At 51.4% G+C, this 22121-nt stretch overlaps 1 protein-coding gene across 2 annotated transcripts in view; it reads left to right on the top strand.

The window, feature by feature from the left end:
• The first annotated feature begins 18613 nt into the window (after nucleotides 1–18613).
• Nucleotides 18614–22121, top strand: part of LOC134927111 (protein brambleberry-like) — a 39019-nt gene continuing 35511 nt past the window's right edge. For both annotated transcript variants that reach the window (XM_063921133.1, XM_063921132.1), the window contains exon 1: nucleotides 18614–18889. In XM_063921133.1, the coding sequence (XP_063777203.1) occupies nucleotides 18647–18889 (243 nt within the window). In that variant the 5' untranslated portion in view covers nucleotides 18614–18646. The remainder of the gene's footprint in view (nucleotides 18890–22121) is intronic.

Here is a 22121-nt window from a genome sequence, read left to right as displayed (position 1 = left end):
CCTGCCGCCCTATACTGTCCCTGTACTCTGCCCCTGCCACCCTATACTGTCCCTGTACTCTGCCCCTGCCGCCCTATACTGTCCCTGTACGCTGCCCCTGCCGCCCTATACTGTCCCTGTGCTCTGCCTCTGCCGCCCTATACTGTCCCTGTGCTGCCCCTGCGCCCTATACTGTCCCTGTACTGCATCTGCCGCCCTATACTGTCCCCGTACTGCCCCTGCCGCCCTATACTGCACCCCCTGTACTGCGCCTGCCGCCCTATACTGCACCCCCTGTACTGCGCATGCTGCCGTATACTGCACCCCCTGTACTGCGCCTGCCGCCCTATGCTGCACCCCCTGTACTGCCCCTGCCGCCCTATGCTGCACCCCCTGTAGTGCCCCTGCCGCCCTATGCTGCACCCCCTGTACTGCCCCTGCCGCCCTATACTGTCCCTGTACTGCACCTTCCACCCTATACTGTCCCTGTACTGACCCTGCCGCCCTATACTGTCCCTGTACTGACCCTGCCGCCCTATACTGTCCCTGTACTGACCCTGCCGCCCTATACTGTCCCTGTACTGCACCTTCCACCATATACTGTCCCTGTACTGCCCCAGCCGCCCTATGCTGTCCCTGTACTGCCCCAGCCGCACTATGATGCACCCCCTGTACTGCCCCTGCCGCCCTATACTGTCCCTGTACTGCCCCTGCCGCCCTATACTGTCCCTGTACTGCACCTTCAACCCTGTACTGCCCCTACCGCTCCAAAATACTGCTCCTGCCGCCCTGTACTGCCCCTGCCTCACTATACTGTCCCTGTACTGCCCCGGCCGCCCTATACTGTCCCTGTACTGCCCCGGCCGCCCTATGCTGCACCCACTGTACTGCCCCGGCCGCCCTATGCTGCACCCACTGTACTGCCCCGGCCGCCTTATGCTGCACCCACTGTACTGCCCCGGCCGCCCTATACTGTCCCTGTACTCTGCCCCTGCCGCCCTATACTGTCCCTGTACTCTGCCTCTGCCGCCCTATGCTGTCCCTGTGCTGCCCCTGCCGCCCTATACTGTCCCTGTACTGCATCTGCCGCCCTATACTGTCCCTGTACTGCCCCTGCCGCCCTATACTGCACCCCCTGTACTGCGCATGCTGCCCTATACTGCACCCCCTGTACTGCCCCTGCCGCCCTATGCTGCACCCCCTGTACTGACCCTGCCACCCTATGCTGCACCCCCTGTACTGACCCTGCCGCCCAATACTGCCCCTGTACTGCCCCAGCCGCCCTATGCTGTCCCTGTACTGCCCCAGCCGCACTATGATGCACCCCCTGTACTGCCCCTGCCGCCCTATAGTGTCCCTGTACTGCCCCTGCCGCCCTATACTGTCCATGTACTGCTCCTGCCGCCCTATGCTGTCCCTGTACTGCCCCAGCCGCCCTATACTGTCCCTGTACTGCTGCCTTGTACTGCCCCTGCCTCCCTATACTGTCCCTGTACTGCCCTATATTGTCCCTGTGCTGCCCCTGCCGCTCCAAAATACTGCTCCTGCCGCCCTGTACTGCCCCGGCCGCCCTGTACTGTCCCTGTACTGCCCCGGCCGCCCTATACTGTCCCTGTACTGCCCCGGCCTCCCTATGCTGCACCCACTGTACTGCCCCGGCCGCCTTATGCTGCACCCACTGTACTGCCCCTGCCACCCTATACTGTCCCTGTACTCTGCCCCTGCCGCCCTATACTGTCCCTGTACTCTGCCCCTGCCGCCCTATACTGTCCCTGTATTCTGCCCCTGCCGCCCTATGCTGTCCCTGTGCTGCCCCTGCCGCCCTATACTGTCCCTGTACTACATCTGCCGCCCTATACTGCACCCCCTGTACTGCGCCTGCCGCCCTATACTGCACCCCCTGTACTGCGCCTGCTGCCCTATACTGCACCCCCTGTACTGCGCATGCTGCCCTATACTGCACCCCCTGTACTGCACCTGCCGCCCTATACTGCACCCCCCTGCACTGCGCCTGCCGCCCTATACTGGTCCAGCCGCCCTACGCGGTTCCCGTACTGGCCCGGCCGCCCTACGCTGGGCCCCGTATTGCCCCTGCTGCCCAACACTGGGCCCCGTACTGCCCCTGCTGCCTTATATTGGCCCTGCGTTACCCCTGTGATGCCTCTGTATTACGCGCTGCACTGCCCCTGTGACGCCTCTGTATTACGCGCTGCACTGCCTCTGTATTACGCTCTGCACTGCCCCTGTGACGCCTCTGTATTACGCGCTGCACTGCCCCTGTGATGCCTCTGTATTACGCGCTGCACTGCCCCTGTGAGGCCTCTGTATTACGCGCTGTACTGCCCCTGTGATGCCTCTGTATTATGCGCTGTACTGCCTCTGACGCCTCTGTATTACACGCTGTACTGCCTCTGTATTACGCGCTGCACTGCCCCTGTGACGCCTCTGTATTACGCACTGCACTGCCCCTGTGGCGCCTCTGTATTACGCACTTTCCTCTGTATTACGCGCTGTACTGCCCCTGTGGCGCCTCTGTATTACGCGCTGTACTGCCCGTGACGCCTCTCTATTACGCTCTGCACTGCCCCTGTGATGCCTCTGTATTACGCGCTGCACTGCCCCTGTGATGCCTCTTTATTACGCATTGTACTGCCTCTGTGACACCTCTGTATTACACACTGTACTACACCTGTGACGCCTCTGTATTACACACTGTACTACACCTGTGACGCCTCTGTATTACACACTGTACTACACCTGTGATACCTCTGTATTACACACTGTACTACACCTGTGATGCTTCTATATTACGTGCAGTCTAATCCCTGTGACGCCTATGTATTACGCGCTGCACTGCCCCTGTGACGCCTCTGTATTACGCGCTGCACTGCCCCTGTGACTCCTCTGTATTACGCGCTGCACTGCCCCTGTGACGCCTCTGTATTACGCGCTGTACTGCCCCTGTGACGCCTCTGTATTACGCACTGCATTGCCCCTGTGACGCATCTGTATTGCGCACTGTACTACACCTGTGACGCCTCTGTAATACGTGCTGTACTGCCCCTGTGACGCCTCTGTATTACGCGCTGTACTGCCCCTGTGACGCCTCTGTATTACGCGCTGTACTGCCCCTGTGACGCCTCTGTATTACGCACTGCACTGCCCCTGTGACGCCTCTGTATTACGCACTTTCCTCTGTATTACGCGCTGCACTTCCTGTGACGCCTCTGTATTACGCGCTGCTACTGTGACCCCTCTGTATTACACACTGCTACGGTGGCGCCTCTTTATTACGCGCTGTACTGCCCCTGTGACGCCTCTGTATTACACACTGTACTACACCTGTGACACCTCTGTATTACACACTGCCCCTGTGACGCCTCTTTATTACGCGCTGCACTGCCTCTGTGACGCCTCTGTATTACGTGCTGTACTGCCCCTGTGACGCCTCTGTATTACACACTGTACTACACCTGTGACACCTCTGTATTACACACTGTACTACACCTGTGACACCTCTGTACTACACCTGTGACACCTCTGTATTACACTCTGTACTACACCTGTGACACCTCTGTATTACACACTGTACTACACCTGTGACACCTCTGTATTACACACTGTACTACACCTGTGACACCTCTGTATTACACACTGTACTACACCTGTGACACCTCTGTATTACGCACTGTACTACACCTGTGACACCTCTGTATTACGCACTGTACTACACCTGTGACACCTCTGTATTACGCACTGTACTACACCTGTGACACCTCTGTATTACGCACTGTACTACACCTGTGACACCTCTGTATTACGCACTGTACTACACCTGTGACACCTCTGTATTACACCTGTGACACCTCTGTATTACACACTGTACTACACCTGTGACACCTCTGTATTACACACTGTACTACACCTGTGATGCTTCTATATTATGTGCAGTCTAACCCCTGTGACGCCTCTGTATTGCGCACTGTACTACACCTGTGACGCCTATGTATTACGTGTAGTGACACTTCTATATTACGCGCTGTACTACCCCTGTGACACCTCTGTATTGCGCACTGTACTGCCCCTGTGACGCCTCTGTATTACGCGCTGCACTGCCCCTGTGACGCCTGTATTGCGCACTGTACTACACCTGTGACGCCTCTGTATTACGTGTAGTGACACTTCTATATTACGCGCTGTACTACCCCTGTGACACCTCTGTATTGCGCACTGTACTACACCTGTGACGCCTCTGTATTACGCGCTGCACTGCCCCTGTGACGCCTCTTTATTACGCGCTGTACTGCCCCTGTGACGCCTCTGTATTACGCGCTGTACTGCCCCTGTGACGCCTCTGTATTACACACTGTACTACACCTATGACGCCTCTGTATTACACACTGTACTACACCTGTGACGCCTCTGTATTACACACTGTACTACACCTATGACGCCTCTGTATTACACACTGTACTACACCTGTGACGCCTCTGTATTACACACTGTACTACACCTGTGACGCCTCTGTATTATACACTGTACTACACCTGTGACGCCTCTGTATTACACACTGTACTACACCTGTGACACCTCTGTATTACACACTGTACTGCCCCTGTGATGCTTCTATATTACGTGCAGTCTAACCCCTGTGACACCTCTTTATTGCGCACTGTACTACACCTGTGACGCCTCTGTATTACGCACTGCACTGCCCCTGTGACGCCTCTGTATTACGCGCTGTATTGCCCCTGTGACACCTCTGTATTACACACTGTACTGCCCCTGTGATGCCTCTGTATTACGCACTGTACTACACCTATGACGCCTCTGTATTACACACTGTACTACACCTGTGACGCCTCTGTATTACACACTGTACTACACCTATGACGCCTCTGTATTACACACTGTACTACACCTGTGACGCCTCTGTATTACACACTGTACTACACCTGTGACGCCTCTGTATTATACACTGTACTACACCTGTGACGCCTCTGTATTACACACTGTACTACACCTGTGACACCTCTGTATTACACACTGTACTGCCCCTGTGATGCTTCTATATTACGTGCAGTCTAACCCCTGTGACACCTCTTTATTGCGCACTGTACTACACCTGTGACGCCTCTGTATTACGCACTGCACTGCCCCTGTGACGCCTCTGTATTACGCGCTGTATTGCCCCTGTGACACCTCTGTATTACACACTGTACTGCCCCTGTGATGCCTCTGTATTACGCGCTGTACTGCCTCTGTGACGCCTCTGTATTACGCGCTGTACTGCCTCTGTGACGCCTCTGTTTTACGCACTGTGACGCCTCTGTATTACGCACTGTACTGCCTCTGTGACGCCTCTGTTTTACGCACTGTGACGCCTCTGTATTACGCACTGTACTGCCTCTGTATTACGTGCTGTACTGCCCGTGACGCCTCTGTATTACGCACTCTACTGCCTCTGTATTACGCGCTGTACTGCCCCTGTGACGCCTCTGTATTACGCACTGTACTACACCTGTAACTCCTCTATTTCTCTGACGTCCTAGTGGATGCTGGGAACTCCGTAAGGACCATGGGGAATAGCGGCTCCGCAGGAGACTGGGCACAAAAAGTAAAAGCTTTAGACTAGCTGGTGTGCACTGGCTCCTCCCCCTATGACCCTCCTCCAAGCCTCAGTTAGATTTTTGTGCCCGAACGAGAAGGGTGCAAGCTAGGTGGCTCTCCTGAGCTGCTTAGAAGTAAAAGTTTAAATAGGTTTTTTATTTTCAGTGAGTCCTGCTGGCAACAGGCTCACTGCATCGTGGGACTAAGGGGAGAAGAAGCGAACTCACCTGACTGCAGAGTGGATTGGGCTTCTTGGCTACTGGACATTAGCTCCAGAGGGACGATCACAGGTTCAGCCTGGATGGGTCCCGGAGCCGCGCCGCCGGCCCCCTTACAGAGCCAGAAGAGCGAAGAGGTCCGGAGAAAGCGGCGGCAGAAGACGTTCCTGTCTTCAAATAAGGTAGCGCACAGCACTGCAGCTTTGCGCCATTGCTCTCAGCACACTTCACACTCCGGTCACTGAGGGTGCAGGGCGCTGGGGGGGAGCGCCCTGAGACGCAATAAAAACGATATAAAAACCTTATATGGCTAAAAAAAAAATGCATCACATATAGCTCCTGGGCTATATGGATGCATTTATCCCCTGCCAGTTTCCTGAAAAAAGCAGGAGAAAAGGCCGCCGTGAAGGGGGCGGAGCCTTTCTCCTCAGCACACAAGCGCCATTTTCTTTCACAGCTCCGCTGGAAGGACGGCTCCCTGACTCTCCCCTGCAGACTACACTACAGAAACAGGGTAAAACAAGAGAGGGGGGGCACTATTGGCAGCTAATATATAATACAGCAGCTATAAAGGGAGTAACACTTATATAAGGTTATCCCTGTATATATATATATATATATATATATATATATATATATATATATATATATATATATATATAGCGCTCTGGTGTGTGCTGGCAAACTCTCCCTCTGTCTCCCCAAAGGGCTAGTGGGGTCCTGTCCTCTATCAGAGCATTCCCTGTGTGTGTGCTGGGTGTCGGTACGATTGTGTCGACATGTATGAGGAGGAAAATGATGTGGAAGCAGAGCAATTGCCTGTGTTAGTGATGTCACCCCCTAGGGAGTCGACACCTGACTGGATGGTAGTAATTAAAGAATTACGTGACAATGTCAGCACTTTGCAAAAAACTGACGACATGAGACAGCCGACAAATCAATTAGTGCCTGTTCAGGCGTCTCAGACACCGTCAGGGGCGTTAAAACGCCCGTTACCTCAGATGGTGACACAGACCCTGACACGGATACTGAATCCAGTGTCGACGGTGACGAGACAAACGTAATGTCCAGTAGGGCCACACGTTACGTGATCACGGCAATGAAGGAGGCATTGAACATTTCTGACACTACAAGTACCACAAAAAAAAAAGGGTATTATGTGGGGTGTGAAAAAACTACCAGTAGTTTTTCCTGAGTCAGATGAATTAAATGAGGTGTGTGATAAAGCGTGGGTTTCCCCCGATAAAAAACTGTCGATTTCTAATAAATTATTGGCACTATACCCTTTCCCGCCAGAGGTTAGGGCACGTTGGGAAACACCCCCTAGGGTAGATAAGGCGCTCACACGCTTATCAAAACAAGTGGCGTTACCGTCTCCTGATACGGCCGCTCTCAAGGAACCAGCTGATAGAAGGCTGGAAAATATCTTAAAAGGTATATACACACATACCGGTGTTATACTGCGACCAGCGATCGCCTCAGCCTGGATGTGCAGCGCTGGAGTGGCTTGGTCGGATTCCCTGACTGAAAATATTGATACCCTGGATAGGGACAGTATATTATTAACTATAGAGCATTTAAAGGATGCATTACTATATATGCGAGATGCACAGAGGGATATTTGCACCCTGGCATCTAGAGTAAGTGCGATGTCCATTTCTGCCAGAAGAACGTTATGGACGCGACAGTGGTCAGGTGATGCGGATTCCAAACGACATATGGAAGTATTGCCGTATAAAGGGGAGGAGTTATTTGGGGTCGGTCTATCGGACCTGGTGGCCACGGCAACGGCTGGAAAATCCACCTTTTTACCCCAGGTCACCTCTCAGCAGAAAAAGACACCGTCTTTTCAAACCCAGTCCTTTCGTCCCTATAAGGGCAAGAGGGCAAAAGGCCACTCATTCCTGCCCTGGGGCAGAGGAAGGGGAAAAAGACTGCACCATGCAGCCTCTTCCCAGGAGTAGAAGCCCTCCCCCGCTTCTGCCAAGTCCTCAGCATGACGCTGGGGCTCTGCAAGCAGACTCGGGCACGGTGGGGGGCCGTCTCAAGAATTTCAGCGCGCAGTGGGCTCACTCGCAAGTGGACCCCTGGATCCTGCAGGTAGTATCACAGGGGTACAAATTGGAATTCGAGACGTCTCCCCCTCGCCGGTTCCTGAAGTCTGCTCTACCAACGTCTCCCTCCGACAGGGAGGCAGTATTGGAAGCTATTCACAAGCTGTATTCCCAGCAGGTGATAATCAAGGTACCCCTCCTACAACAGGGAAAGGGGTATTATTCCACGCTGTTTGTGGTACCGAAGCCGGACGGCTCGGTGAGACCAATTTTAAATCTTAAATCTTTGAACACTTACATAAAAAGGTTCAAATTCAAGATGGAGTCACTCAGAGCAGTGATAGCGAACCTGGAAGAAGGGGACTATATGGTATCTCTAGACATCAAGGATGCTTATCTCCATGTCCCAATCTACCCTTCTCACCAAGGGTACCTCAGGTTTGTGATACAAAACTGTCATTATCAGTTTCAGACGCTGCCGTTTGGATTGTCCACGGCACCACGGGTCTTTACCAAGGTAATGGCCGAAATGATGATTCTTCTTCGAAGAAAAGGCGTATTAATTATCCCTTACTTGGACGATCTCCTGATAAGGGCAAGGTCCAGGGAACAGTTAGAGGTCGGAGTAGCACTATCTCAGGTAGTGCTACGTCAGCACGGGTGGATTCTAAATATCCCAAAATCACAGCTGATTCCAACAACACGTCTACTGTTCCTAGGGATGATTCTGGACACAGTCCAGAAAAAGGTGTTTCTCCCGGAGGAGAAGGCCAGGGAGTTATCCGAGCTAGTCAGGAACTTCCTAAAACCAGGACAAGTGTCAGTGCATCAGTGCACGAGAGTCCTGGGAAAAATGGTGGCTTCTTACGAAGCGATTTCATTCGGAAGATTCCATGCAAGAACTTTTCAGTGGGATCTGCTGGACAAATGGTCCGGATCGCATCTTCAGATGCATCAGCGGATAACCCTATCTCCAAGGACAAGGGTATCTCTCCTGTGGTGGTTACAGAAGGCTCATCTTCTAGAGGGCCGCAAATTCGGCATTCAGGATTGGATGCTGGTAACCACGGATGCCAGCCTGAAAGGCTGGGAAGCAGTCACACAGGGAAGAAATTTCCAGGGCTTGTGGTCAAGCATGGAAACTTCTCTTCACATAAATATCCTAGAGCTAAGGGCCATTTACAATGCCCTAAGTCAAGCAAGGCCTCTGCTTCAGGGTCAACCGGTATTGATCCAGTATGACAACATCACGGCTGTCGCCCACGTAAACAGACAGGGCGGCACAAGAAGCAGGAGGGCAATGGCAGAAGCTGCAAGGATTCTCCGCTGGGCGGAAAATCATGTGATAGCACTGTCAGCAGTGTTCATTCCGGGAGTGGACAACTGGGAAGCAGACTTCCTCAGCAGACACGACCTCCACCCGGGGGAGTGGGGACTTCATCCAGAAGTCTTCCAAGTGATTGTAAACCGTTGGGAAAAACCAAAGGTGGACATGATGGCGTCCCGTCTCATGTGTTCCCTCCTCTTCCTCTCATACCAAAAGTACTGAGAATCATAAGAAGGAGAGGAGTAAGAACGATACTCGTGGCTCCGGATTGGCCAAGAAGAACTTGGTACCCGGAGCTGCAAGAGATGCTCACGGAGGACCCGTGGCCTCTACCTCTAAGGAAGGACCTGCTCCAGCAGGGACCTTGTCTGTTCCAAGACTTACCGCGGCTGCGTTTGACGGCATGGCGGTTGAACGCCGGATCCTGAAGGAAAAAGGCATTCCAGATGAAGTCATCCCTACCCTGATCAAGGCCAGGAAGGATGTAACTGCAAAACATTATCATCGCATTTGGCGAAAATATGTTGCGTGGTGTGAGGCCAAGAAGGCCCCTACGGAGGAATTTCAACTGGGTCGTTTCCTACATTTCCTGCAAGCAGGATTGTCTATGGGCCTAAAATTAGGATCCATTAAGGTTCAAATTTCGGCCCTGTCGATCTTCTTCCAAAAAGAACTGGCTTCAGTGCGTGAAGTTCAGACGTTTGTCAAAGGGGTACTGCATATACAGCCTCCTTTTGTGCCTCCAGTGGCACCTTGGGATCTCAATGTAGTTTTAGGGTTCCTAAAATCACATTGGTTTGAACCACTTGCCACAGTGGATTTGAAATATCTCACATGGAAAGTGGTAATGCTGTTGGCCCTGGCTTCAGCCAGGCGCGTATCAGAATTGGTGGCTTTATCCTATAAAAGCCCTTACCTGATATTTCATTCGGATAGGGTGGAATTGAGGACTCGTCCTCAATTTCTCCCTAAGGTGGTTTCAGCGATTCACATGAATCAACCTATTGTGGTACCTGTGGCTACTAGGGACTTGGAGGACTCCAAGTTGCTGGACGTAGTCAGGGCCCTGAAAATATGTTTCCAGGACGGCTGGAGTCAGAAAATCTGACTCGCTGTTTATACTGTATGCACCCAACAAGCTGGGTGCTCCTGCTTCTAAGCAGACGATTGCTCGTTGGATTTGTAGTACAATTCAACTTGCACATTCTGTGGCAGACCTGCCACAGCCAAAATCTGTTAAAGCCCATTCCACAAGGAAGGTGGGCTCATCTTGGGCGGCTGCCCGAGGGGTCTCGGCTTTACAACTTTGCCGAGCAGCTACTTGGTCAGGGGCAAACACGTTTGCTAAATTCTACAAATTTGATACCCTGGCTGAGGAGGACCTGGAGTTCTCTCATTCGGTGCTGCAGAGTCATCCGCACTCTCCCGCCCGTTTGGGAGCTTTGGTATAATCCCCATGGTCCTTACGGAGTTCCCAGCATCCACTAGGACGTCAGAGAAAATAAGATTTTACTTACCGATAAATCTATTTCTCGTAGTCCGTAGTGGATGCTGGGGACTCCGTCAGGACCATGGGGATTAGCGGCTCCGCAGGAGACAGGGCACAAAACTAAAGCTTTAGGATCAGGTGGTGTGTACTGGCTCCTCCCCCCATGACCCTCCTCCAAGCCTCAGTTAGGATACTGTGCCCGGACGAGCGTACACAATAAGGAAGGATATTGAATCCCAGGTAAGACTCATACCAGCCACACCAATCACACCGTATAACTTGTGATCTGAACCCAGTTAACAGTATGACAAACGTAGGAGCCTCTGAACAGACGGCTCACAACAATAACAACCCGATTTTTTTGTAACAACAACTATGTACAAGTATTGCAGACAATCCGCACTTGGGATGGGCGCCCAGCATCCACTACGGACTACGAGAAATAGATTTATCGGTAAGTAAAATCTTATTTTCTCTGACGTCCTAAGTGGATGCTGGGGACTCCGTCAGGACCATGGGGATTATACCAAAGCTCCCAAACGGGCGGGAGAGTGCGGATGACTCTGCAGCACCGAGTGAGAGAACTCCAGGTCCTCCTCAGCCAGGGTGTGCCCCTGACCAAGTAGCAGCTCGGCAAAGTTGTAAAGCCGAGACCCCTCGGGCAGTCGCCCAAGATGAGCCCACCTTCCTTGTGGAATGGGCATTTATATATTTTGGCTGTGGCAGTCCTGCCACAGAATGTGCAAGCTGAATTGTACTACACATTCAACTAGCAATCGTCTGCTTAGAAGCAAGAGCACCCAGTTTTTTGGGTGCATACAGGATAACAGCAAGTCAGTTTTCCTGACTCCAGCCGTCCTGGAAATCTATATTTTCAGGGCCCTGACAACATCTAGCAACTTGGAGTACTCCAAGTCTCTAGTAGCCGCAGGTACCACAATAAGCTGGTTCAGATGAAACGCTGACACCAACTTAGGGAGAAACTGGGGACGAGTCCGCAGCTCTGCCCTGTCCGAATGGACAATCAGATATGGGCTTTTGTGAGACAAAGCCGCCAATTCTGACACTCGCCTGGCCGAGGCCAGGGCCAACATCATGGTCACTTTCCATGTGAGATATTTCAAATCCACAGATTTGAGCGGTTTAAACCAACGTGATTTGAGGAATCCCAGGACTACGTTGAGATCCCACAGTGCCACTGGAGGCACAAAAGGGGGTTGTATATGCAGTACTCCCTTGTCAAATTTTTGGACTTCAGGAACTGAAGCCAATTCTTTCTGGAAGAAAATCGACAGGGCCGAAATTTGAACCTTAATGGACCCCAATTTGAGGCCCATAGACACTCCTGTTTGCAGGAAATGCAGGAATCGACCGAGTTGAAATTTCTTCGTGGGGCCTTCCTGGCCTCACACCACGCAACATATTTTCGCCACATGTGGTGATAATGTTGTGCGGTCACCTCCTTCCTGGCTTTGACCAGGGTAGGAATGACCTCTTCCGGAATGCCTTTTTCCCTTAGGATCCGGCGTTCAACCGCCATGCCGTCAAACGCAGCCGCGGTAAGTCTTGGAACAGACATGGTACTTGCTGAGACAAGTCCCTTCTTATCGGCAGAGGCCCTGAGTCCTCTGTGAGCATCTCTTGAAGTTCCGGGTACCAAGTCCTTCTTGGCCCATCCGGAGCCACGAGTATAGTTCTTACTCCTCTACGTCTTATAATTCTCAGTACCTTTGGTATGAGAAGCAGAGGAGGGAACACATACACCGACTGGTACACCCCTGGTGTTACCAGAACGTCCACAGCTATTGCCTGAGGGTCTCTTGACCTAGCGCAATACCTGTCCAGTTTTTTGTTCAGGCGGGACGCCATCATGTCCACCTTTGGTCTTTCCCAACGGTGCACAATCATGTGGAAAAAACTTCTCGATGAAGTCCCCACTCTCCCGGGTGGAGGTCGTGCTGAGGAAGTCTGCTTCCCAGTTGTCCACTCCCGGAATGAAAACTGCTGACAGTGCTATCACATGATTTTCCTCCCAGCGAAGAATCCTTGCAGTTTCTGCCATTGTCCTCCTGCTTCTTGTGCCGCCCTGTCTGTTTACGTGGGCGACTGCCGTGATGTTGTCCCACTGGATCAATACCGGCTGACCTTGAAGCAGAGGTCTTGCTAAGCTTAGAGCATTGTAAATTGCTCTTAGCTCCAGTATATTTATGCGGAGAGAAGTCCCCAGACTTGATCACACTCCCTGGAAATTTTTTCCCTGTGTGACTGCTCCCCAGCCTTTCAAGCTGGAATCCGTGGTCACCAGGACCCAGTCCTGAATGCATAACTGTGGCCCTTTAGTAGATGAGCACTCTGCAGCCACCACAGAAGAGACACCCTTGTCCTTGGAGACAGGGTTATCCGCTGATGCATCTGAAGATGCGATCCGGACCATTTGTCCAGCAGATCCCACTGAAAAGTTCTTGCGTGAAATCTGCCGAATGGAATCGCTTCGTAAGAAGCCACCATTTTTCCCAGGACCCTTGTGCAATGATGCACTGACACTTTTCCTGGTTTTTGGAGGTTCCTGACTAGCTCGGATAACTCCCTGGCTTTCTCCTCCGGGAGAAACACCCTTTTCTGGACTGTGTCCAGAATCATCCCTAGGGACAGCAGACGTGTCGTCGGAGACAGCTGCGATTTTGGAATATTTAGAATCCACCCGTGCTGTCGTAGAACTACTTGAGATAGTGCTACTCAGACCTCCAACTGTTCTCTGGACCTTGCCCTTATCAGGAGATCGTCCAAGTAAGGGATAATTAAGACGCCTTTTCTTTGAAGAAGAATCATCATTTCGGCCATTACCTTGGTAAAGACCCGGGGTGCCGTGGACAATCCAAACGGCAGCGTCTGAAACTGATAGTGACAGTTTTGTACCACGAACCTGAGGTACCCTTTGTGAGAAGGGCAAATTTGGACATGGAGGTAAGCATCCTTGATGTCCAGGGACACCATATAGTCCCCTTCTTCCTGGTTCGCTATCACTGCTCTGAGTGACTCCATTTAGAATAGGTCTCACCGAGCCGTCTGGCTTCAGTACCACAATATAGTGTGGAATAATACCCCTTTACTTGTTGTAGGAGGGGTACTTTGATTATCACCTGCTGGGAATACAGCTTGTGAATTGTTTCCAATACTGCCTCCCTGTCGGAGGTAGACGTTGGTAAAGCAAACTTCAGGAACTTGCGAGGGGGAGACGTCTCGAATTTCCAATCTGTACCCCTGGGATACTACTTGTAGGATCCAGGGGTCCACTTGCGAGTGAGCCCACTGCGTGCTGAAACTCTTGAGACGACCCCCCACCGCACCTGTTTGTACGGCCCCAGCGTCATGCTGAGGACTTGGCAGAAGCGGTGGAAGGCTTCTGTTCCTGGGAATGGGCTGCCTGCTGCAGTCTTCTTCCCTTACCTCTATCCCTGGGCAGATATTATGGGGACGAAAGGACTGAGGCTGAAAAGACTATGTCTTTTTCTGCTGAGATGTGACTTGGGGTAAAAAAGGTGGATTTTCTAGCTGTTGCCGTGGCCACCAGGTCCGATGGACCGACCCCAAATAACTCCTCCCCTTTATACGGCAATACTTCCATGTGCCGTTTGGAATCTGCATCACCTGACCACTGTCGTGTCCATAAACATCGTCTGGCAGATATGGACATCGCACTTACTCTTGATGCCAGAGTTTCGCATATATAGAAATGCATCTTTTAAATGCTCTATAGTCAATAAAATACTGTCCCTGTCAAGGGTATCAATATTTCCAGTCAGGGAATCCGACCAAGCCACCCCAGCGCTGCCCATCCAGGCTGAGGCGATCGCTGGTCGCAGTATAACACCAGTATGTGTGTATATACTTTTTAGGATATTTTCCAACCTCCTATCGGTTGGCTCCTTGAGGGCGTCCGTATCTGGAGACGGTAACGCCACTTGTTTTTATAAGCGTGTGAGCGCCTTATCCACCCTAAGGTGTGTTTCCCAACGCGCCATAACTTCTGGCGGGAAAGGGTATACCGCCAATAATTTTCTATCGGGGGAAACCCACGCATCATCTCACACTTCATTTAATTTATCTGATTCAGGAAAAACCACATGTAGTTTTTTCACACTCCACATAATACCCTTTTTTGTGGTACTTGTAGTATCAGAAATATGTAACATCTCCTTCATTGCCCTTAGCAAGTAACGTGTGGCCCTAAAGGAAAATACGTTTGTTTCTTCACCGTCGACACTGGAGTCAGTGTCCGTGTCTGTGTCGACCGACTGAGGTAAAAAGGACGTTTTAACGCCCCTGACGGTGTTTTAGACGCCTGGACAGGTACTAATTGGTTTGCCGGCCGTCTCATGTCGTCAACCGACCTTGCAGCGTGTTGACATTATCACGTAATTCCATAAACAAAGCCATCCATTCCGGTGTCGACTCCCTGGGGGGTGACATCACCATTATCGGCAATTGCTCTGCCTCCACACCAACATCGTCCTCATACATGTCGACACACAAGTACCGACACACAGCACACACACAGGGAATGCTCTGATAGAGGACAGGACCCCACTAGCCCTTTGGGGAGACAGAGGGAGAGTTTGCCAGCACACACCAAAAACGCTATATTATACAGGGACAACCTTTATGTAAGTGTTTTTCCCTTATAGCATTTTAATATATATATACATATCGCCAAATAAGTGCCCCCCTCTCTGTTTTAACCCTGTTTCTGTAGTGCAGTGCAGGGGAGAGCCTGGGAGCCTTCCCACCAGCATTTCTGTGAGGGAAAATGGTGCTGTGTGCTGAGGAGAATAGGCCCCGCCCCCTTTTCGGCGGGCTTCTTCTCCCGTTTTTCTGAGACCTGGCAGGGGTTAAATACATCCATATAGCCTCCAGGGGCTATATGTGATGTATTTTTAGCCAGAATAAGGTATTATACATTGCTGCCCAGGGCGCCCCCAGCAACGCCCTGCACCCTCCGTGACCGTTGGTGTGAAGTGTGTGACAACAATGGCGCACAGCTGCAGTGCTGTGCGCTACCTTCATGAAGACTGAAAAGCCTTCTGCCGCCGGTTTCTGGACCTTCAATCTTCAGCATCTGCAAGGGGGGTCGGCGGCGCGGCTCCGGGACGAACCCCAGGGTGAGACCTGTGTTCCGACTCCCTCTGGAGCTAATGGTGTCCAGTAGCCTAAGAAGCCAATCCATCCTGCACGCAGGTGAGTTGAACTTCTCTCCCCTAAGTCCCTCGATGCAGTGAGCCTGTTGCCAGCAGGACTCACTGAAAATAAGAAACCTAAAAACTTTTTCTAAGCAGCTCCTTAAGAGAGCCACCTAGATTGCACCCTGCTCGGACGGGCACAAAAACCTAACTGAGGCTTGGAGGAGGGTCATGGGGGGAGGAGCCAGTACACACCACCTGATCCTAAAGCTTTAGTTTTGTGCCCTGTCTCCTGCGGAGCCGCTAATCCCCATGGTCCTGACGGAGTCCCCAGCATCCACTAGGACGTTAGAGAAAATAAGAATTTACTTACCGATAATTCTATTTCTCGTAGTCCGTAGTGGATGCTGGGCGCCCATCCCAAGTGCGGATTGTCTGCAATACTTGTATATAGTTATTGTTACAAACAAATCGGGTTGTTTATTGTTGGAAGCCATCTTTTCAGAGGCTCCTCTGTTATCATACTGTTAACTGGGTTCAGATCACAAGTTGTACGGTGTGATTGGTGTGGCTGGTATGAGTCTTACCCGGGATTCAAGATCCTTCCTTATTATGTACGCTCGTCCGGGCACAGTATCTTAACTGAGGCTTGGAGGAGGGTCATAGGGGGAGGAGCCAGTGCACACCAGCTAGTCTAAAGCTTTTACTTTTTGTGCCCAGTCTCCTGCGGAGCCGCTATTCCCCATGGTCCTTACGGAGTTCCCAGCATCCACTACGGACTACGAGAAATAGAATTATCGGTAAGTAAATTCTTATTATTGCACGCTGTACTACATCTGTGACGTCTCTGTATTACGCGCTGTATTACATCTGTGACGTCTCTGTATTACGCGCTGTACTACACCTGTGACGCCTCTATATTACGCGCTGTACCACACCTGTGACGCCTCTGTATTACGCGCTGTACCACACCTGTGACGCCTCTGTATTATGTGCTGTACCACACCTGTGACGCTTCTGTATTACGCACTGTACCACACCTGTGACGCCTCTGTATTACGCGCTGTATACCACACCTGTGACTCCTCTGTATTACGCGCTGTACCACACCTGTGACGCCTCTGTATTACGCACTGTACTACACCTGTGACGCCTCTGTATTATGCACTGTGACTCCCCTGTATTACATGCTGTACTACTCCTGTGACGCCTTTGTATTGCGCACTGTACCACCTCTGTATGGTGTCCTGTACTGCCCCTGTGACACCTCTGCATTGTGCGCTGTGACACCTCTGTATTGCGTCCTGTATTGTGCGCTGTGACGCCTCTGTATTGTGCGCTGTGACGCCTCTGTATTGTGCACTGTGATGCCTCTGTATTGCGCGCTGTGACACCTCTTTATTGCGTCCTGTATTGTGCACTGTGATGCCTCTGTATTGCGTCCTGTATTGTGCGCTGTGACAACTTTGTATTGCGTCCTTTACTGCGTGCTGTGACGCATCTGTTCTGTATTATGCGCTGTGACACCTCTGTATTGCGCCCTGTATTGTGTGCTGTGACACCTGTATTGCATCCTGTATTGCGCGCTGTGACGTCTCTGTATTGCGTCCTGTATTGTGCGCTGTGGCACCTCTGTATTGTGCGCTGTACCACCTCTATATTGCGTGCTGTGACACCTCTGTATTGCGTCCTGTATTGTGCGCTGTGACACCTCTGTATTGCGTGCTGACACCTCTGTATTGTGCGCTGTGACACCTCTGTATAGCGTCCTGTATTGCGTGCTGTGACACCTCTGTATAGCGTCCTGTATTGCGTGCTGTGACACCTCTGTATTGCGTCCTGTATTGTGCGCTGACACCTCTGTATTGTGCCCTGTACTCTCCCTGTGACATTGCTGTATATGACGTGTATAATGTATGTGCGGGACGTGTTATGGGGTAAATATCCGGTATCGCAGCACTGACCCCTCTCTTGTGCGCTGTGCCACCTCTGTATTGCGCCCTGTACTCTCCCTGTGACATTGCTGTATATGACGTGTATAATGTATGTGCGGGACGTGTTATGGGGTAAATATCCGGTATCACAGCACTGACCCCTTTATTGCGCACTGTGACACCTCTGTATTGTCCTGTATTGCGCACTGTGACACCTCTGTATTGTCCTGTATTGCGCGCTGTGACACCTCTGTATTGTCCTGTATTGCGCGCTGTGACACCTCTGTATTGTCCTGTATTGCGCGCTGTGACACCTCTGTATTGTCCTGTATTGCGCGCTGTGACACCTCTGTATTGTCCTGTATTGCGCGCTGTGACACCTCTGTATTGTCCTGTATTGCGCGCTGTGACACCTCTGTATTGTCCTGTATTGCGCGCTGTGACACCTCTGTATTGTCCTGTATTGCGCGCTGTGACACCTCTGTATTGTCCTGTATTGCGCGCTGTGACACCTCTGTATTGTCCTGTATTGCGCGCTGTGACACCTCTGTATTGCGCCCTGTACTGCGCGCTGTGACATTGCTGTATATGACGTGTATAATGTATGTGCGGGACGTGTTATGGGGTAAATATCCGGTATCACAGCACTGACCCCTCTATTGCGCACTGTGACACCTCTGTATTGTCCTGTATTGCGCGCTGTGACACCTCTGTATTGCGCACTGTGACACCTCTGTATTGCGCCCTGTACTCTCCCTGTGACATTGCTGTATATGACGTGTATAATGTATGTGCGGGACGTGTTATGGGGTAAATATCTGGTATGACAGCACTGACCCCTCTGTTCTAGGTGTGACAATGTCTCTGGACAGGCGGTGGCTGCTGCTTCTCGCCCTCCTCACCCTTCCTGTACACACTGGGGCTTTTTTTGGCTGGTTCACCCGCAAGCCCTCAAGCCGGCCCACCACGCCCCATAAGGAAACGAATCCGGACCCCAAGTCTCTCCCCAATGCCCCGTTTGAGATGACCACAGCGGACGACCAGTTTCTGGCTGAAGCACGACAGTTGGAGCTCTCCCCGCTGGACAGCTGTCACTATAAGGTGGGGTCCAGGTTTCCCCCGGCAACCGCCACTCACTGGCTGCAGATACCCCCTACCCCCACAGCACAGTGGGAAGTATTTCCCTCTAGATTGCTAGCTCTGGTGTCTTCATCTTTTGGAGAGAGTTCTGTTATATTATTATTTCTCTAACGTCCTAGTGGATGCTGGGACTCCGTCAGGACCATGGGGAATAGCGGGCTCCGCAGGAGACAGGGCACATCTAAAAAAGCTTTTAGGTCACATGGTGCGTACTGGCTCCTCCCCCTATGACCCTCCTCCAAGCCTCAGTTAGGTTTTTGTGCCCGTCCGAGAGGGTGCAATCTAGGTGGCTCTCCTTTTTAGGTTTCAATCTCAGTGATTCCTGCTGGCAACAGGATCACTGCATCGAGGGACTTAGGGGAGAGATTTCCAACTCACCTGCGTGCAGGATGGATTGGAGTCTTAGGCTACTGGACACTTAGCTCCAGAGGGAGTCGGAACACAGGTCAGCCTGGGGTTCGTCCCGGAGCCGCGCCGCCGATCCCCCTTACAGACGCTGAAGAGACGGCAGAACGGAGGTCCGGAAAGCAGGCGGCAGAAGACTCCTCAGTCTTCTTGAAGGTAGCGCACAGCACGGCAGCTGTGCGCCATTGTTGTCACACGGCTCACTGACTCAGTCACGGAGGGTGCAGGGCGCTGCTGGGGGCGCCCTGGGCAGCAATATAATTACCTTTAGTGGCAAAATAAATACATCACATATAGCCATTAAGGCTATATGTATGTATTTTAACCCAGGCCAGTTTCTTAAAAACCGGGGAAAAGCCCCCCGAAAAAGGGGCGGAGCTTATTCTCCTCAGCACTCAGCGCCATTTTCCTGCTCAGCTCCGCTGGTGAGGAAGGCTCCCAGGTCTCTCCCCTGCACTGCACTACAGAAACAGGGTAACAAAGAGAAGGGGGGCATAAATTGGCGATATTTATATATTAAGAGCGCATATATAGTAAACAACACCTTCTAGGGTTGTTTATATACATTTATAGCGCTTTTGGTGTGTGCTGGCAAACTCTCCCTCTGTCTCCCCAAAGGGCTAGGGGGTCCTGTCTTCGATTAGAGCATTCCCTGTGTGGCTGCTGTGTGTCGGTACGTGTGTGTCGACATGTATGAGGACGATGTTGGTGTGGAGGCAGAGCAATTGCCGATGATGGTAATGTCACCCCCTAGGGAGTCGACACCGGAATGGATGGCTTTAGTTATGGAATTACGTGATAATGTCAGCACATTACAAAAGTCAGTTGACGAAATAAGACGCCCGGCTAACCAGTTAGTACCGGTTCAGGCGTCTCAGACACCGTCAGGGGCTGTAAAACGTCCTTTACCTCAGTCAGTCGACACGGGTACCGACACAGATGAATCTAGTGTCGACGGTGAAGAAACAAACGTATTTTCCAATAGGGCCACACGTTATATGATCACGGCAATGAAGGAGGCTTTGCAGATCTCTGATACTGCTGGTACCTCAAAAAGGGGTATTATGTGGGGGGTGAAAAAACTACCTGTATTTTTTCCAGAATCAGAGGAATTGAATGACGTGTGTGATGAAGCGTGGGTTAACCCCGATAGAAAACTGCTAATTTCCAAGAAGTTATTGGCATTATACCCTTTCCCACCAGAGGTTAGGGCGCGCTGGGAAACACCCCCTAGGGTGGATTAGGCGCTCACACGTTTATCAAAGCAAGTGGCGTTGCCGTCTCCTGATACGGCCGCCCTCAAGGATCCAGCAGATAGGAGGCTGGAAACTACACTGAAGAGTATATACACACATACTGGTGTTATACTGCGACCGGCAATAGCCTCAGCCTGGATGTGCAGTGCTGGGGTAGTGTGGTTGGATTCTCTGACTGAAAATATTGATACCCTGGATAGGGACAGTATTTTATTGACTCTAGAGCAATTAAAGGATGCTTTCCTTTATATGCGAGATGCTCAGAGGGATGTTTGTACTCTAGCATCAAGAGTAAGCGCGATGTCCATATCTGCCAGAAGAAGTTTATGGACGCGACAGTGGTCAGGTGATGCGGATTCCAAGAGGCATATGGAAGTATTGCCATATAAAGGAGAGGAATTGTTTGGGGTCGGTCTTTCGGACCTGGTGGCCACGGCAACTGCCGGCAAATCCACTTTTTTACCTCAGACCCCCTCCCAACAGAAAAAGACACCGTCTTTTCAGCCGCAGTCCTTTCGCTCCTATAAAAAGCGACCAAAAGGACAGTCTTATCTGCCGCGAGGCAGAGGAAAGGGTAAGAAAGGGCAGCAAGCAGCCCCTGCCCAGGAACAGAAGCCCGCCCCGGCTTCTACAAAGCCATCAGCATGACGCTGGGGCTTTACAAGCGGACTCAGGAACGGGGGGGGGTCGACTCAAGATTTTCAGCAATCAATGGGTTCACTCACAAGTGGACCCGTGGATCCTGCAGATAGTATCTCAGGGTTACATGCTGGAGTTCGAAAGGTCTCCCCCTCGCCGGTTCCTAAAGTCTGCTTTACCAACGTCTCCCTCAGAAAGGACGTCGGTTTTGGAAGCCATTCACAAGCTGTATTCTCAGCAGGTGATAGTCAAGGTACCCCTCCTACAACAGGGAAAGGGGTATTATTCCACACTATTTGTGGTACCGAAACCGGACGGTTCGGTAAGGCCTATTCTAAATCTGAAATCCTTGAACCTGTACATAAAGAAATTCAAGTTCAAGATGGAGTCACTCAGAGCAGTGATAGCGAATCTGGAAGAAGGAGACTTCATGGTGTCCTTGGACATAAAAGATGCTTATCTACATGTCCCGATTTACCCCTCACACCAAGGGTATCTCAGGTTCGTGATACAAGACTGTCATTATCAGTTTCAAACGCTGCCGTTTGGGTTGTCCACGGCCCCTCGGGTCTTTACCAAGGTAATGACCGAAATGATGGTTCTTCTACGAAGAAAAGACGTATTAATTATCCCTTACTTGGACGATCTCCTGATAAGGGCAAAGTCCAGAGAACAGCTGGAAGTCGGTGTAGCGCTAACACAAGTAGTGCTTCAGCAACACGGGTGGATTCTAAATCTTCCAAAATCTCAATTGACCCCGACAACACATCTGCTGTTCCTGGGCATGATTCTGGACACGGTTCAGAAAAAGGTATTTCTCCCGGAAGAGAAAGCAAGGGAGTTATCCGAACTTGTCAAGAACCTCCTAAAACCAGGAACTGTGTCAGTACATC

The sequence above is a fragment of the Pseudophryne corroboree genome, chromosome 5 (genome assembly GCF_028390025.1).
Source record: "Pseudophryne corroboree isolate aPseCor3 chromosome 5, aPseCor3.hap2, whole genome shotgun sequence".
Taxonomy (NCBI): Eukaryota; Metazoa; Chordata; class Amphibia; order Anura; family Myobatrachidae; genus Pseudophryne; species Pseudophryne corroboree.
This window is presented reverse-complemented; position numbering and strand designations above follow the sequence as displayed.